General features: G+C 40.3%; 1 protein-coding gene across 2 annotated transcripts in view; it reads right to left on the bottom strand.

Annotated features, from left to right (window-relative positions):
- The window catches only part of Micu3 (mitochondrial calcium uptake family member 3), a 76,285-nt gene extending 62,139 nt beyond the window's left edge, over positions 1-14,146 (bottom strand). For both annotated transcript variants that reach the window (XM_075986555.1, XM_075986556.1), the window contains exon 1: positions 13,740-14,146. In XM_075986555.1, the coding sequence (XP_075842670.1) occupies positions 13,740-14,102 (363 nt within the window). In that variant the 5' untranslated portion in view covers positions 14,103-14,146. The remainder of the gene's footprint in view (positions 1-13,739) is intronic.
- Positions 14,147-18,828: the final 4,682 nt, after the last annotated feature.

Genomic DNA, 18,828 nt, shown 5'->3' with positions numbered 1-18,828 from the left:
GACAGTGGCAGAGAAGTCAGTGTTTTTATATATCCTATCGTATTTGAGAAGCGTTTGTAAAGGCACAGTTAACACACAGTTCTAAGTAAGTTTTTATAATTTTACTCTTGCAGACAATTTTCTTTTTTTTTTCTTTTCTTTTCTTTTCTTTTTTTTTGGTTTTTCAAGACAGGGTTTCTCTGTAGCTTTGGTGCCTGTCCCGGAACTAGCTCTTGTAGACCAGACTGGCCTCGAACTCCCAGAGATCCTCTGCCTCCTGAGTGCTGGGATTAAAGGCATGCGCCACCACGGCCCGGCTTCTTGCAGATTATTTTCAGATGCTTCTTTAAACTACCTACGAAAATGCTGGAAATGGCCTCAGTGTGAGATAGGTACCAACACAAGCAGAGAAAAACTTGTCATTCAAAGACATAGATCAAATTCCTTTAAGCTCTTGGCCTCCAGGATCTGCACAGCTTTTGCCAGGGCAGGCTCCCAACTTGCCAGCAGATCATACAATGCTCTTGGGAAATGGCTCTAGGACCGTTGAGGTGTTTAATTTAGCAAAAACTAAAGTCAATAAATTTCTCCTACTATGAGGAAACTCTGGAACTCAAACAAGAAAGCAAATGCTACAGTTTCATTAAGCCAGTGGGAGTGTACTTTTATAGACTGATATTATCAAGGAATGAACATATATAGATATGTACACATACATACACACACACCTATGTGTTATATCTTATATAGTTATATTTGTTGCAATTCTTAGACTTGGGGTTTTATCTATTTTTATCTTTTAACACTTTTTAAGTAAAATATAACATTCTTAAAGTGAAAGCTTAAATATTAAGACATAATATTTGAAGTGAGTAATAGAAAAATTACATTAACTCAATGAATTAAAAGACATTTATTGAAAATATATAGACAAGAAGTGGAGGAACATCGAAACAGTCAAAGATTTGTCAATTAAGGAAAATAGTTGTTCTTGATAGCTAAGACAACATGCTGTATTTTCTCACAAGAGAATTTCCAACATAGTACTGTGTCAATTTAGAAAAAAGAAAAGTCACTTTCAGTGTTTAAAAGATAATATATGTTCATTCTAGCTTCATAGCGTTAGATGGACAGTCAATACGTTGCTTTCAGTGTGGCTCAAACAGGAAAAACAGACTTGGTGGTAACTGAAAATGGAAAAGGGTGATTACCATATCGTGCACTGGAGGAAAAGTTGTTTCATTTTGAAGTGGTTCATCATTAAGGAAGATTCCACCAATTTCCAATCTAACCTGCTTCCCCTTCTTTATAAGCATATAGCTGGAGTACATTTCTCAATACCTTGCACTTAGATATACACATATTATCAAATTTAGAAAGTGTGATAGCATGACTGGAATATATGTCATTAACAGGCCTGATACACATTTATGTTCTCCTGTTTTTTTAACCTTGTATTATGTATGTAGTTATGTATGATATCAGCATTCTGATTAATCTTGGAAGCTGTTAAAGAAAACAAGTTTACCTTGCTCTCTGAGTCCCTGAATAATCAAGCATATGGAAGATAGAAACATAAAGAAGTCTTGTTAACTATATATCTAAAACAATGATATTAAAAGATTATATTGTGCATTAACTTGATATGGGTCTTCAAGATGATGTGAATTTCTTAATGGGAAACAAAATGAAAACACATCTTCATGGAGAAGATTGTTGTGGAATGAATATTTAACTAAGTAAAGATGTGTTATATTTGTTTTGCTGCAGAGTAGTTTTTAACTATGTAAAGATGTATTGTATTTGTTTATGTTGCATTTGTTTAACAATGTAAAGATGTACTGCTGTTTCAACTTGGTCTATTAAAAAGCTGAACGACCAATAGCAAGGCAGAGGAGGGATAAATGGGAAGAGACAAAAGGGCAGCTAGCAAGCCAGATCTGGAGGAAGCAGGAAGGCAAGACGGACAGTAAGCTAGAAGGTAAATGAGCCTCAGAGCAGCACATAGACTGAGAGAAAGGGTTAATTTAATGAAAAAAAGCTAGCTAGGAACAAGCTCAAGCTAAGGCCGAGCATTCATAACTAATAATAACAAGTCTCTGTGCCATAATTTGGGGACTGGGATTCAAGAAAGTTTCCTACAGAAGAGAACATCTCAAGGAAAAGAAAATCTTCCTGGAATGTGCACTAGTCCTTATATTGGTCCAATAATTCTCATTTACCTTTAAAAGTCAACCTATCCCCAATAATTCAACATATCTAAATAAGTTAATATGTTCTTTCTCATTTACTAACCAATTTCTGATAAGTGATGATGGAAGTACCCTGTTCACTTCTGTCTCTAATTTCGCCTGCCATGTGTATCTGGCAGTCCAGTGACTAGTGCTAAAAAAGGTGTGTGCACCGATTCTATACTGACTACCACTTTGCCTTAGCACTTGTAAGCATTCCTACTCAACTGTTAAGAGGACTTCTATACACAACCTATGATCTTCCTCACCACCCCACATCAGAAATAACTCGAGTGTTCATACAGATTGCTCATTTAGTAACAGCCTCAAAGCTCACTGACATCCTACTATCAAGACGTAGGTTCAGGATATGAACTGTGAACTTTTCTCACTAGCTTCACAGGGAAAGTTCTCTTCTGTGGGACTAGAAGAAAGGAAGCAAGTTGATAAATAGGCAAATCTACTTGTGAAAAAGTAATAAATTGAGAAAATTTATATCTGATAGATAATTTCTACCATAAACACAAAAAGCGACCATGTGCCTGTATTAAGAACAGTTAAGGAGACTCTGGCTGGAATGTTGGGTGGCACAGGTTTCACTTTCTCAGAATTTTGGACAACATGGAATCATACCCGACCCCCAACTAGACTGTCTTTGTCCCTTGTCTTCTGTCCCCTTTCTTCCCCTTACAGTCTTTCTTCCCAGCCAGGACTTGTGCATGGTGGGTGTCTTAGTTAAAGAGTTTTTGTCGCTGTGAAGAGCCATCATAATCATGTAACCCTTAGAAAGGAAAACATTTAATTGGGGCTGGCTTATAGTTCAGAGGTTTAGTCCATTGTCATCATGGAAGGAAGTATAGTGGGATATAGGCAAATATGGTGCTGGAGAGGTAGCTGAGAGTTCTACATCAGGATTAGCAGGCAGCAGGAAAAGAGAATGACACTGGGTCTGGCTGGAGCATCTGAAACCTCAAAGCCCACCCCAGTGACATACTTCCTCCAATAGGCCACACCTACTAGTGTCACCTCCTATTGACCTATGGAGGACATTTTCATTCAAACTACCACATAGGCAAGTACTGCCAGTGGCTACATTCCTATCCTTAGAAAGAATTTCTGGAGAAAGAGAAATGTGAGTCCTTATTTGACAATAAAATGCCAAACTATTTTTTGAACGTGTACAAGTTTAACCAGTGTAGAAGAACTAAGTTGTTCCACATCAATGCTGACTTTTACTATAGCTTATATTTGAGCATTCTAGTTGGTAAAAAAGAATTCCTCACTGTAGTTATAATTTGTATTTCTCTATTTTAGTGGTGGTAAATACCTTTCCATGTGCTTGTCAGCCATTTGAACGTTTTTAATTTACCTGTTCACTTTGTCTAGCAAAGTCTGCAGTCTTTTGGTACCAGTCTATAGCCCGCCGCTATATACTCTGCATAGTTATTCCCACTGGATGCAGTGTTATGTCTTCTGCTATTCCAGGACTTCTCTGTCTACTTCCCCTTCTGGACTTCACTTTTGTTTTCAAAATCAGTACTAAGACACATTCCTCTAAATATTTTTAGGTTTTATTTATTACATCTAGGGCCCTAATATACTTGAACTAACTAAATTCTGATCATGTCATGAGGAAGAGAATTTTATTTTTGTTTGTCACAGAGTATTTTAATAATGTCACTTAAGCTTGCATAAAATTACCATTCCATATTTAGGACAGACCTTGTTTTACTCTCTTCCTTAATCTCCTATAAACAGTGTGCATACAGAAAATACAAATCACATTATACTGTCAGATGTGCAAGAGGATGGAAAAAGTTTAGATGACCATATCTGAATACAATATATTGTAATAGAGTGAAGTTATCTTAAAAGAACTGATGCATGTAGCTTCTATTATATCCTTTCCGGACAACAGAAAAATACAAAAATCTTACCTAGTCAATACAAATTATCAACTAGACAGGTTTCATACTAATGAAAAACTAGAAAACAATAGAAGTATTTAAAATTCTTGTATATTGGAGAGGTTTGAAAGAAAATAGCTCATAAAGAGAGTGACACTATTAGGAGATGTGGCTTTGTTGGAATAGGTATAGCCTTGTTGGAGGATGTGTGTCACTGTGGGGGCAGGCTTTAAGGTTTCCTATTCTCAGAATACCACCCAGTGACTCAGATGATTTCCTGTTGTCTGCAAGAGGTAATACTCTCAGCTCCAGCACTACATCTGTTTGTACAGCACCAAGTTTCCATTATGATGATATGGCCTGAGCCTCTAAAACTGTAAGCCACCCCAATTAAATGTTTTCCTTTGTAAGAGTGGCTGTGGTCATGGAGTCTCTTCACAGTAATATAAAATCCTAAATAAGACATAAATTGGTACCAGGGACTGGGGTATTATTATGATAGGCTGTACCATGTATTTGTTTGGAGTAATTTAAACTTTGGTACTTTGGGTTTGGGAAGCAACAGAATGTTTTAAGTAATGCTTAATGGCTATATGTTGTGGAATATTAGTTGAAGATACGATACATTTGCTTATGCTGTGGAATATTTGTTTAATGATACAACTTTTTAATGTTGCATTTGTTTAACTCTGTGAAGGTGTGTTATTTTGCCTGTGTAAAATGCCTGGTTGGTCTATAAAGAGCTGAATGGTCAACAGCTAAGCAGGAGAGGGATAGGTGGGGCTGCCAAGCAAAGAGAATAAATAGGAGAAAAAGAGAAAAGGGGGAGTGATAAATGGAGAGGAGGATGTCAGAGGCCAGCCCCCCAGTCAGTTACGGAGTAAGAAGTAAAGAAATTTATATAGAATACAGAAAGATAAGCCCATAGGCAAAAAGTAGATGGGATGATTTTTCTTAAGAAAAGCTGGCTAGAAATAAGCCAAACTAAGTCCAGCTATTTATAAGGAAGAATAAGTCTCTGTATGATTATTTGGGATTTGGGTGGTGGGCTTCCCAAAGAGTAAAGAGTAAGAAACAAACAAAACATCAATAAAAACATGGAAGACAGTGGTGCTGAATGTCATTGATGAACTGTGGGAACTTGGCTCAAGAGGTTACAGAGAAGAATATGGTTATGGTTCCTAGTGAACATTCTTGTGATATTTTGGTGAAGCAAGTGGCTGCCTTTTGTCCTTGTCTGAAGAGTCTACCTAAGGCTAAAATGAAGAGTTTTGGATTAATTTTACTTGCAGAAGAAATCTCAAAACAGCCTAGAATAGACTCTTCATGTAGTTTGTAGTGGTAATTCTAATGAGATTTAAAATGAAAAGAAGCAAGCTGAGCAGGGTAATACAAAATAAAAAAATTGAGGTGAAAAAGAGCATCAGGAAGTAGAATGCAGCAAAATTCTGTGTTCAAGGAGATAGATGGATTCAGAACTGGAATAATGGACAAGGTTCCACCTAGCTAAATTTACAATTTGTGAAAAGAAACTAAAGAAAAGCTTAGAGACCTATGTGGTAGGGCACACCTTTAATCCCAGCACTAGAAAGGCAGAGGCTGGCAGATCTCTGAGTTTGAAGCCAGCTTGGTAGACAGAGCAAGTTTCAAGATAGCCAAACTTAGGCAGTGAAAGACAGTTTGTGAAGATGTAATTGAACGAGAGGGCAATGCTCCAGTCACAGCCAACAGTAGAACGTGGCAGCTTTGGCCATAAGGTTTTGGCTTTAGAGTCAAGGAAAGAAGGAAGGAGTTGTGGAATAAAGCTACTGAAGCCAGGCCTGTGCGAAGAGTATTTCTGAACTGAGGTCTAGAAAGGCCACTGTGTGAAGCTGAGAAGTTGAAGTCTGGATTGCTTTGGTGACCCCAAGATGTTTTTTGTTTGTTTGTTTTTTTGTATTTTTTCGAGACAGGGTTTCTCCGTAGCTTTTTGGTTCCTGTCCTGGAACTAGCTCTTTTAGACCAGGCTGGCCTCGAACTCACAGAGATCCGCCTGCCTCTGCCTCCCGAGTGCTGGGATTAAAGGCGTGCGCCACCACCGCCCGGCCCCAAGATGTTAAGGACATGCCAGAACTGTAGGGCACCTGCTGAGGAAAGCTGCTAACAGGGTGTGGAACCAGTCCAAAAGAAAGAAGAGTGTTTCAGTCAAGAAAGCTGAAGAGACTTGGAGATCTGAAGAGTGATTTGACATCAGACATGGAGTTGCTGAGTTTAGAGTGTGCCCACCTGTTTTCAGTGTAAATTTTGTCCAGTGTTTCCTTGCTATGCTCCCTTCCCTGCATTTTAGAATGGGAATGTATATCCTGTGCCATTATATGCTGGAAGTATATGATCTGCTTTTTGATTTTGATTTTTACAAGGGAATTACAGTTAAGAGATTGCCACGTGTCTCAGAAAAGACTAGATTTTGAAACAAGTTTGAGACTGTTAAAGACTGTAGGAACTTTTGAAGGTGAACTAAATGTATTTTTGCATTATGATATAGCTATAAGCCTTTAGGTGCCAGGGAGTGGAATGCGAAATGACCCCCAAGAAAATAACCCTCAAAGGAAGTGACACTATTAGGTGTGGTCTTGTTGGAAGAAATGTGCCACTGTGGAGGTGGACTTTGAGGTCTCTTTTGCCCAAGCTTCCCTCAGTATCTCTGTCAGTGAACTTCCTGTTGCCTTTATCCATGACCCTCTTGGTTTTCTTTCCACATGTCTGGATCTTATTTCTCATAGCTGCAGTGCTCTACTGGTCAGTTCTTTAAGTCACTCATGCTTTTCCTTAATCTGCTTTGCTGTTCACATAGTGCAAACCATATCATTCTTTCTTACGATTTTTAATACCTGATGATTCCCAACTTCATGTCTATCAGACAGACAGCTCTCATGAGAGTCTGACCTATGCTAACTGGAAGTTTTCCTTCATCATTACCTCACCTCACTCTTTAATAATTTAAAAAAATTATTTTATTGATGGTGATACTGGGGTTTAAACTCTGGGCCTCCTAGGTGCTAGGCAAGTACCCTGCTACTATACTACCCACCAGGTTTCATTTCCTTCTTTAATAGTTCCTATTAATTTTTCACATCTTTCATTGCCTGATGAAGGTTAATATTCATGAGGATGCCTATGTGTTTGTCTTTGGGTTCATGAAAGGAGACAGAGACAGAGGAGCACGGGACAGAAATCTCAAGGTCCAAATCAGGAGCAGAAGGAGACAGAGTACAAGCAAGGAACTCAGGACCGCGAGAGGTGTACCCACACTCTGAGACAATGGGGATGTTCTATCGGGAACTCACCAAGGCCAGCTGGCCTGGGTCTGAAAAAGCATGGGATAAATCTGGACTAGCTGAACATAGCGGACAATGAGGAATACTGAGAACTCAAGAACAATCGCAGCGGGTTTTTGATCCTACTGCACGTACTGGCTTTGGGGGAGCCTAGGCAGTTTGGATGCTCACCTTAGGAGACCTGGATAGAGGTGGGCGGTCCTTGGGCTTCCCACAGGTCAGGGATCCCTGATTGCTCTTTGAGCAGAAGAGGGAGGGGGACTTGATCGGGGGAGGGGGAGGGAAATGGGAGGCGGTTGCGGGGAGGAGGCAGAAATCCTTAATAAATAAATTAAATAAAAAAAAGGGAAAAAAATAAAAAAAAATTTCACATCTTATCTTAATGGTACTTATTCCAGGAAGATGCATTTTTAAGGTGTGGAGTCTAGGGTATATTTCTTTCCTGTGCGGTTCCATGGTACATTCTATTTTTCCCATCACATCATTCATTGTATTGTGGAATATTATAGTTATTTGAGCTCTCACTAAGTTATAAACAGAACATCTATGAATTTTATTTCATTTATCAATCCCTGACAGATGCATACCACCACATTATCCCCTAATAAATAATCTATGAATAAAGTATTTAAATTAACAATGGACAGATTGATATATTTATTGTACTTCCAAGTGGAATGTGTAACAAAAATTTGGTACTATATTCGTGAAATTAAGAGCAAAAAATGTTTGATACAACAGTTTAAAAAATATTAATCACTTAGGGCTAGATGCACAAATTAATAATTGAAGATGTAATTTGTTTGCTCATAAATTATTCAGAAACAATTATTTATAAAGACTTCAAGATAGCCAAACTTAGCATAAATGCTGTACTATGTACCTGTGAGGACTAATGAATAGACACTTAGGTTATAATAGCTTGAGCAAGTATTAACAGAATAATTATAGTTTTGTAATAGCAGGTACAAAATCTATACTTACCATAAATGATCACCTCTAGACAGTGCATTATTCTTTAACATATCAAGTGCAATGGACACGTTGAGCAAAATTTTAAAAAGAGAAAAATGGGAAGTGAGGGATGGTCACTGTTTTAGTCTGAAATGCCCCTACATGCTTCTCTTTTGAAAACTTCTTCCTCATCTTGCGGTGCTTTTTAAGGAACTCTAGGTGAGGTGAGGTCTAGTGTATATTAGGGATGTCACTGAAGTGAGTCTATGATGGTTTCCACTTGGCTCTGTTTTGTGGTCCACCATGATGTCAACTGTTTCCACATGTTTCTGAACTGTGAACTGAACTGCTATGTATGCCTTCTCTGCCATGATAGGTTGAAAACTTTCAATCATAATAAATCTTTGCTAGCTTAAGTTTATTTTATGTCAGATTATATGATCAAAGTGATGCAGAAGTAACTAATTAGAGATGAAAGGAGCCACTTGCTGACACAATTACTAAATTGATAGTTATTACGAGCCAGGTGGTCAGAAGTCTCAATACATAATTTTACATGTGCAACATCTCAAAGTAAGAAAAGCATAAAAGCATTTGCTTGAACACTAATGCTGAAAAATACATAAGGATGCATATAAACAAAAAACTTTATTATATGCTCAGAGTGGTAGAAATAAAAGTATAGATTTTGTACCTGCTATTACAAAACTATAATTATTCTGTTTATACTTGCTCAAGCTATTATAACCTAAGTGTCTATTCATTAGTCCTCACAGGTACATAGTACAGCATTATGACTTGTGGCCTGGGTTCAGTTTCTAGCATCAGGAAAGTAACAGTGTATTATGAACAACAGTCACTGTCAATTTTCATGGGGTGATGTGCAATGGGCTTTAATTTTAACATTCATATGCAAAATAGTCTCTGAAATTAAGGCCCACAAAACTTAGAAGTGACTCTGAAAACTAAAACCGCTCTTCATGGAAGATTAGAGCAAAACATCCAGATACAGTATGGTGGCTTGAAAGAAAATGACCCTCAAAGGGAGTGGCACTATTAGGACATATGGCCTTGTTGGAGTAGGTGTAGTCTTGTTAGAGGAAGTGTGTCACTGTGGAGGAGGGCTTTGAGGTCTTATATATGCTCAAGCCACACCAAGTGAGACAGTCTACTTCCTGTGGCCTGTAGGATGTTGGATTCTCAGCAACTTCTCCAGCACCATGTCTGCCTGCACACTGCCATGTCTCAACATGGTGAAAATGGACTGAACCTCTGAACTGTGAGTCAATTAAATTAAATTAACCTCAATTAAATGTTTTCCTTTATAAAAGTTAATGTGCTCATGGTGTTTCCTCACAGCAATAAAAACCCTAATGAAGACACATAGTTCTAAGTCTTATCCAAACAATGTGGCATCTCACAAATTATGCCTCAATAAGAAGAAAAACTCCAAAATAAACAACAGCCCTGAAGATGAGACAGCACGACAGAAAACACCTTAGAAAACACTGTGAATTCAGGTTCAAAACATTGAGATACCTTTGTATAAAATGTATAAGACATCCAGGGTTATAATGTAGTCTACCATTCCATGTTCATCACTAATCACTACACTTTATTTTTAAACATTCCTTTGAAGATCACTACATCTGGAGGCGAGGGTCAGCAAGCATGGGAAGAAGTCAAATACTAGCTGTCTCTCACCGGCAAGACTTGACTTATACATCAGCATGAAATTTCCACACTCTTTGCTTCCCAATGTTGGCGCTGGGGAAAAAGTGAATTGAATTTTCCAAAGAAGTGGTTTAGAGTGCTGTAACTTCAACTGGTGTTAGAAATCGGACATTGTTTCTTCTTGAAATGTTTGTCTTAGCTTGACAAACTCAACGTGAAGGAAAAAAGGAAAACTTGGTAAAGATGGTAAAGTAGCTCACCTTAATTTTTCTACAAAACATGTGGATGAGTTACTTTTCTGTTGCTATGATAGGATACTCTGACAAAAAGCAACTTAAAGGAGAAAATGGTTAATTGGGCTTAAGGTTCTAGAGAGGTTACTACCCATCACTGTATGTGATGTAGCAGAAGATAGTCTGGCAGGAAGAAGGGTGATCACATTTCATTTTCTCACAGGAAGTAGAAGGAGAATAGGAAGTAGGGCCAAGTTATAGAATTCAAAACCTATCCAAGAGACATAACTTCTTCTATCAAGGGTCTACCTTTTATAGATTCTATAACCTTCCCAAATAATGCTCCAGCTGGGGATCACAAACAAGGCTGTTGAGGATATTTCATATTCAAATGTATATATGCATATGTTATCACATATATATTTGTATGTATATATGACAAAATACCATATGACACATGAACTCATAAATGCAACAAAGTACAGGATTAGTATAATTGTTTTAATGACTTCTTTAAAGACTTTTCCTCTTTAACATTTGGAGTATCATCCATTTCTTTAAAATTATTAAAGATAAATTATATAGTCAGTCTCTAAGAGGGTAGCTACATTTTTCTTAAAACAGTCTAACCCCATGGTGGCTAATGCTGGTTGTCAACTCAACAGGATCTAAACTCACCTAGGTAACAAACCTCTCAGCATGTCGACTAGGAAGTTTATCTAGACTGGATAATTGGTATGGAAAAAAAGAAACACTGTGCATGACACCATTCCATGCACTGCACTGAATAAAAATCACACTGTGATCTAAGCATGAGCAAGCATCTTTTCCACATCCTGACTGTGGCTGCAATGTGACCAGCCGCCTCACATGTCTGCTGCCAGGACATCTCCACCAAGAAGGGCTGTTCTGACACTGTGAGCCAAGATAAGACTTCGCTTTCTTGCAGGGCAGTGGTGGCGCATGCCTTTAATCCCAGCACTTGGGAGGCAGAGGCAGGCGGATCTCTGTGAGTTCGAGGCCAGCCTGGTCTACAAGACCTAGTTCCAGGACAGGCTCCAAAGATACAGAGAAAACCAGTCTCAAAAAACAAAACAAAACAAAACAAAAAAAGACGTAACTAATACAAACCCCAAATCTGGATGGAGTTGAAAGAATAAATATTTCTTCCTTCAGGTTGTATGCCGAACCTAGTCTTCTAAAAGTGAATGATATTTGTAGTTAGTGTAGCTAGGCTGAAGGCTGGTTATAATGCTCTGTGAATGTTTTTTGGTTTTAATTTAAATTAGCATTAGAATTAAATTAGGACATCAGGCTTAAATTCAGACCCATAGTGGTTCCAGAAAAGAAAAAGAAGAGAAGTAATATAAGAAACATTACTAGAAACTTTTTGTTTGTTTCTCTTTAAAGAGACAGTTTCAATGTGTAGCTTTGGAGCCTGTCCTGGCACTCATTCTGTAGACCAGGCTGGCCTCAAACTCACAGAGATCCACCTGCCTCTGTTTCCCAAGTGCTGGGATTAAATGTGTGTACCTCCCAGCTACATTGTAAGAAACATTTAAACATGAATTTCTGTAACGAAAGGGCTTTAAGTACCTAACACAAACAATGAAAAAAGTGTTTAAGTCAAAGCTCATTATGGTGAAAATTTTATTATTGAAATAACAAAAAACATATAAAATGTTTTACAGAAGGAAAAACTACAACATGCAAAAGGTGTGACAACTATAATGTTGAATCAGAGCCTATGGGAAGGGTAAGACACAGGGCTTCAGGATCATTTTACTTCTTAAGTAATACACGGATTGTGTGCAACGGAAGCAATAATAATACAAACAAATACATATAGATAATAAAGGGCTGAGGAGATTATTCAGTGGTAGAGCACTTGTGTGGCTTGCATGATGCCCTGGACTTGACCACCAGTAACATAAAAACAAACAAAAACCATGAAATATGAATGAAGGCAAAATAAATCCACTGACTGCTTATTACACACCAGCTGTTCCATTCAGCTCCAAATACATTAACATATTGAACTCCCAGAGCACTCTCTGAGGCTGTTAGTCTCTTTCACAGACACAGGAGCTGGCATTGAGTCACACAGACTTCATCTACAATGGCACAACTAGCAGTGTCCGAGTCAAACTTCTGGCTTTCTGAGCACAGTCAGGTGATAAGGTCTTGTAAATCTAAAGTCAATTTTTAAAAAGAAGGAAAGAAAAAAAACTATGTGCTCGCTCCCTACCTTGGTAATCTGTTTCCAGATCAACTACAGTTAATTAAAGTTCTTGCATGGTCAATCAAGACGTTAATGTCATGCTGTTCTCTTAAGCCACAAAATAACATATCTGTTCTGTGGGGATCCAGGGTTGAGGATGTTTGCCAGTACTTTATGTTTTTGTTGTATAAAATTAATTTACATACTGTGTTTGATTTATCACTAAACGAAGGTGAATAGTGTAGCATGTATTCCCTAACCTAAATGCACAGCCAACCTTCACCCAAACCATACCAAAGAAAAAAAAAGCTGTGTACTTGTATCTGCTCACTATTGTATACTTACCGTACAAACACTATACAATTTTAATAAGGTTTAAAGGGACACAGCTGCCATTTTCCTAAATTATTTTCACCTAATCTAGTTTTCTATTCTGCTAGTCCTGGAGTGGAAGTATTCTCAAGACCAAGTTTCTACGCCATTTACATGACAATTAAATTCAGAGCTCTGACAAAACAAAAAGCACCAGGCCCTTACCCTTGCCTTACCTTATGTCACAAACTACATTACAGCCCAACATTTTCATGTATCACTTCTGCAGGAGTTGGCTCCATTCATAGTTTACCATCATTCCTGTCCTATCTATCTTCTGGTTTGTTTTATTTACTACTCCAGGGATTGAATAATTTTTCCTTTCTTTTCCAGTTTGGCAGCATCTTTCATGGGATTTCCATACACTAATGTGGCAGATTTTGATCTGTTTTGACACCTTCAAAACTCATCCTGCACTTGCTTCTCCTATCATTTTCTCCTTCCTGCCTTGCTCAGTCGGTCTCGCCCTCTTATTCTGTGGCCCTCCATCATGTCTTTGTTTTTATGCCTGTCAAGCCCATTATTTGTGACACGTGTGTGGTGAGGGAGGGTCTGGTTTGCATTTGGTTGCTCGACGGTCGCTGCAGCAACCTCTATGGTCCTGATGCATCACTGACAGCATCACCCACATCTTCGCAGCATCCCTGTGAACAGGGACGCCTGGCGTTGATCTGCGTCGCTTACTGAAGGTTGCCCACTCGCTGTTAGCATCCTCAGTGCCTCCACAACCTCCACTGTCCAGTGTCACGGTGACCCCCGCCCTTCCAAGCCCTCCCTGCGCAGGTCGGACACCTGGCAGCCCAACTCTTCGCTGTCACCTGCCAGGGGCGCGCACGCGCTCGGGCACTTACCGTCTCCTTAGCAGCAGCCACCGGGATGGGCAGCAGCCCCCTGGCCCGGGGCGGGTCTTCGGGTTCTGGGGCCGCTAACTCCGAGGGCTCTGCTCTGGGGTCCCCATACAGCTGGTAGCACACGAGGCCAACCAGCCCCCCGCCCGCCGCCGCCGCGATGCTCAGCTCACCCCAGCGCCGCCGCCGCCAAGCAGCCTCAGCCACGGCCCCCTCGTCGTCGTCCTCGCGGCAGGAGAAGGGCCGGCCCGACAGCACCGGAGCCGTCCCTGCAGGTCGCCCCCACGGTGACAGAAAGGGCTGCTGAGGGCCGAGAGTCGGCGAAAGCCGAGGCGGCGGCCACAGAAGCCTCCGGAGCGCAGCCATAGCGGGAGCCGCGGCCCGAGAGCGCGCGGGGTGCGGGGGGGGGGGGCGGAGGGACGGTGCTGAAACCTCGCGAGAAGTCGTGGCGGGGCGAGCCCGTGCTGCTGCCGAGCGACTGTCGCCCCCGCCCCTGCCCTGCCCGGAGCCGCTTGGGGATGGCAGCGCACCCGGGAGAGCTGTGGAGCCCCGGAGAGGCCGGGCTCTTCAGTCGTCGTAGCTAACGGGCCCCGCATCCCGCGGTACCTAGCAAGGGGACCCAACCCCGGGGAACCGCTCGTGGGCGGAACTCCGGGAGCCGAGGCTGCGGGGCCACCCGGCGCCCCTCCCAGAGGCGCCCTGCTCCTCACCGCGCTTCGTCCTCGGACACCCTGGGAATGACTTGTGGTTGTAACTTCACGTGCACAGCATCGAGGAAACAAAGTGACATTTGCTTCAAGTCATAAAGACTGCATTTCTGGATTTAAAATAGGTGTTTCGACTCCAGAATAATGGTTTCTGAACCGTGGGCAAGGACAGGCTAAAGATTTATAGTTAGCGTTAATATTTTTTTTGGGGACACTAGTGTATGTGATATTAGGCCAATAAAACTGTCGAGTATGTGAAACAAAGGGTTTCAAAATTCTTAAGGCTCCGTTTTGTCCTTTGTTGTGTGAGGCTGCTGGTGTAACTGTAACTGACATGTGCTGCCCTCTTTATTTACCTGCACGTTATACTTTTGCGTGCACATTGTCAATGTCAGTTTTATGGCTGGCTTAGGCTTGCTCTGCTCTTCATGTAGAATGGTGCTAGGAGCCCCTGAAATGTTTCAGGTGTAGGACAGACAATAAAGTCCAGTAGTTTCAATTAGTTGGTTATAGTCCTTGCTGACTAAGGACTGTCAGAGGCAACCAAAATAAAGTTTTCTGGCCTATATCCTTCTACTTCTGTACCTCACCCCTTACCCGCAAGTAACCTATTGCATATGCTGCAATACATTTTGCTTTCATATAAGCTCATAGAACTTTACTTCCTCAAAGCTACTAAAAATGGTAAGAAAAAAATGTCTATGACGTATAAGGACAATATCTATTTTAGGATATTATCTGTTTTTCCACTTAAGCCTGTTAATGCTGCCAGGAAGACTCCTTACTTTTCCTGGATTTTTTTTTTCTCAAAAATTGTTTTGTCATCTCTGAATTCTGATGTTTTTAGATTTCCCAAAGCACTTACTTCCCGGAGGCACATAGCAGTGTGTGTAATTTATTCTAAACTTGTCTTCTTTGAGATGAATGCAATTTCCTGATATTTTTGTAATTTTCCAACATGAGCTATTATTAGAAATCTTGGACAGACTAGATTTTTTATTTGTGGCATGTTAAAAGCTAAGAAGCTTTGAAAAGAAATGTGAAAGAAATATATACTGTTACTACACATGAGGAAAACAATGAGTTAGCAAAGATGACGTTATATGTATATGACATATGCCCATAGTTATCTATTTTCTCCAGTTTTAATAAACTTATAGGTCATTTTTTTCCCCAAGCATTTTCTCGGGGGAGACACCAAATTCTCTTGTAAGAGTGACAGAGTACTCCAGTGTGCGATAAAAATGTGTCATTGTGCCCAGAAGCTATCTAACTTCCCACACTCTCTTTCTTCTAAACCCAAACTGTTAAGAAAACTCATTGCTTTCTTATATGCTCTATAACAATAGCCACAGCAAAATAGCCAAATTGTTATCTCTATAGATAGTGTCCCAAGTTTATTTATCAAAGTAAAAGTGATAAGAAGCCATGGTATTAGGAATTTGGGCCTTTTTGAAATTTCAGATACTGTGTTTAGATAAATATTGATTCAGCCTGATTTCCCTCTTCTCTTGGGTCAATTCTAAAGGGAACCAATGACTACCCTCCACCCCTGCAAAGTCCATACTCCACAGTTAGAACTCAGAATTTCAAAGAAATTGCATCCACTGTGGTCTAAGTGAAAAAAGAATGTCCCAAAAGTAAAAATTAAAATGCAAGGATTAAGCCAGAAATGATTCTTGAAGAAAGTGTGTATCTTAGACAACTGGAAATTACAGGCTAGAGATCCGGAGTCTCATCCTGATTCTACAGCAGCAACTAACTGCAGTATGTTGGAGGCCACACTTTGAAATATGGGGCTGAATAGATGGGTCACATTATGGATCTGTTACATAATCATTTTCATTTCATAAACATATACATACACATTTTATAACATTTGTTTGTTTAGTTCTTCACAGTTCTAGGAAACATAGCATCTCTTACATGTTATCTCCTCTAATCTGCAATTGCCCTACTTGCTTTGTTTTTTCACCTTAAAAATTGCATCTTCTATGCCAGATGGTGGTAGTATATACCTTTAACCTCAGCATTTAGGAAGCAGAGGCTGATGGATCTCTGAGTTCAAGACCAGTCTGTTCTGCAAAGTGAGTTCTCCGACAACCGGAGCTACACAGAGAAATCCTGTGTCTTAGGGATTTTGTTGTGTCAAGACACCCCATGTCCACATCAACTCTTTAAAAGGAAATCATTTAACTGGGTGGCTCACAGTTCGGAGGTTCCATCCATTATCATTATAGTGAGAGATGATGCTGGAGAAGGAACTAAGAGTTACACATCTTTTTTTTTTTTTTTTTTTTTGGTTTTTCGAGACAGGGTTTCTCTGTGGCTTTGGAGCCTGTCCTGGAACTAGCTCTGTAGACCAGGCTGGTCTCGAACTCACAGAGATCCACCTGCCTCTGCCTCCCGAGTGCTGGGATTAAAGGCATGCGCCACCATCGCCCGGCCTAGAGTTATACATCTTGATCATCAGGCAACAGGAACAGAACTAAAGCTCTGGGTGTTGCTTGAGCATATATGAAAATTCAAAGCCCACCTCCACAGTGGCACACTTCCTCCAACAAGGCCATACCCACTCCAACAAAGCCACACCTCCTAATAGTGCCACTACCTATTAGCTTATAGGGGCCAATCACATTCAAGCTACCACATTCCATTCCCTCGCCCCAATAAATTTGTAACAATATCATATACAAAATACATCTAGTCCAAGTTCAAATGTCCCTACAGTGTATCATAGTCTCAATAATGTTTTAAAGTTCAAAGCCTTCTTCTTCTGAGATTGGTGCAATCTCTTAAATGTCATCCCCTATTAAATCAAAATAAAAAACAAATCATGTACTTCCAACATATAATTGCACAGGTTATACATAACCATTCTAAAATGCAGGGAAGGGAGCATAGTGAGGAAATACTGGACAAAAACAATGTTGGAAACCTGCTGGGAAAACTCCAAAGTTTGCACCTCCATGTCTGATGTCAAAACACTCTTCCGATTTCCAACTCCCTTCAGCTTTGTTGACGGTAACACACTTATTTCTCTTTGGCTGGTTCCACTCTCTATTAGCAGCTTTCCTCTACAGGTATCCTACAGTTTTGGCATCTCCAGCCTCTTGGGGTCTCCAAGGCAATCCAGGCTTCACCTCCAGAGCTTCATGAAATGACCTCTCTAGGCCACCATTCAGGGACAAAACTGATACGTGCCTGGTCTCAGCAGCTTTCCTTAGTCACTCTTGGACTCTAAAGCCAGATCCATGTGGCCAATGGTGCCAAGTTCTGCTATTTACTGCAGCTGGGACATGCCCCCCAGCACCTGGTCAATTAGCTACTGCACTAGTTTTCTGTTTTTCGTGGTTTCCTTCACTGCCTAAGCTTGGTTGTTTTGGAATTTACTCTGTAGACCAGGCTGGCATCAAAGAAGTCCACCAGCCTCTGCTTTCTGAGTGCTGGGAGATTAAAGGTGTGCACCACTATACCAGGCTCTAAGGTTTTCTTTTTTTATTTATTTTATTTTATTTTTTATTTTTTGCTTTTTCGAGACAGGGTTTCTCTGTGGTTTGGAGCCTGTTCTGGAACTAGCTCTTGTAGAACAGGCTGGTCTCGAACTCACAGAGATCCACCTGCCTCTGCCTCCCAAGTGCTGGGATTAAAGGCGTGCGCCACCACCGCCCGGCTCTAAGGTTTTCTTTAAATCCTTTTCACCAAGTGGAAACTTACCTGGGTGGGATCTTACCCTGAGGTTGCCACTCTCTTTATTCTATTTCTTTAACTGTTTATCTCTTTGAACACAGGACTTAACTCCATTCCACTTCCCGGTGCTCCTTTTCTCCTCAAATTGGACATTTTGTATACTTCCTTGCTCATTTTGCTCCTTCTCATTATAAATCTTCATTAGAGTTAACATGAGTAATCACATAACAAAGCTTATATTAAGCTGTTTTGAGATTTCCTCTGGTGGCAGAAATTATCCGAAACTCTTCACTTTAGTTTCAGGCAGACTCTTTGGACAAGGGCAAAAAGCAGTTACATTTTTCAGAAAAATATCACAAGACTAGTCGCTAGACAGCATATTAAAATTTATCTCTTCTGAAACCTCTTGAGCGAGGCCCCCACAGTTCATCAAATCACATTCAGCACCACTGTCTCCCATGCTCCTACTGGTATGGCCCATTAAGCAACACTTAAGGCATTGAACTGCTTCTCTAATCCAGTCTCAAGGTCTATATTCCTTCAAACAATAGCATGGTCTATCACAGCAATACCTCTGTCCCTGGTACCAACTTCTGTCTTAGGGTTTCTATTGCTGTAAAGAGACACCATGGCATTGGCAACTCTTATAAAGGAAAACATGGCTTACAGTTCAGAGGTTCAGTCCATTATCAACA

This window comes from Microtus pennsylvanicus, chromosome 9, assembly GCF_037038515.1.
Source record: "Microtus pennsylvanicus isolate mMicPen1 chromosome 9, mMicPen1.hap1, whole genome shotgun sequence".
Taxonomy (NCBI): Eukaryota; Metazoa; Chordata; class Mammalia; order Rodentia; family Cricetidae; genus Microtus; species Microtus pennsylvanicus.
This window is presented reverse-complemented; position numbering and strand designations above follow the sequence as displayed.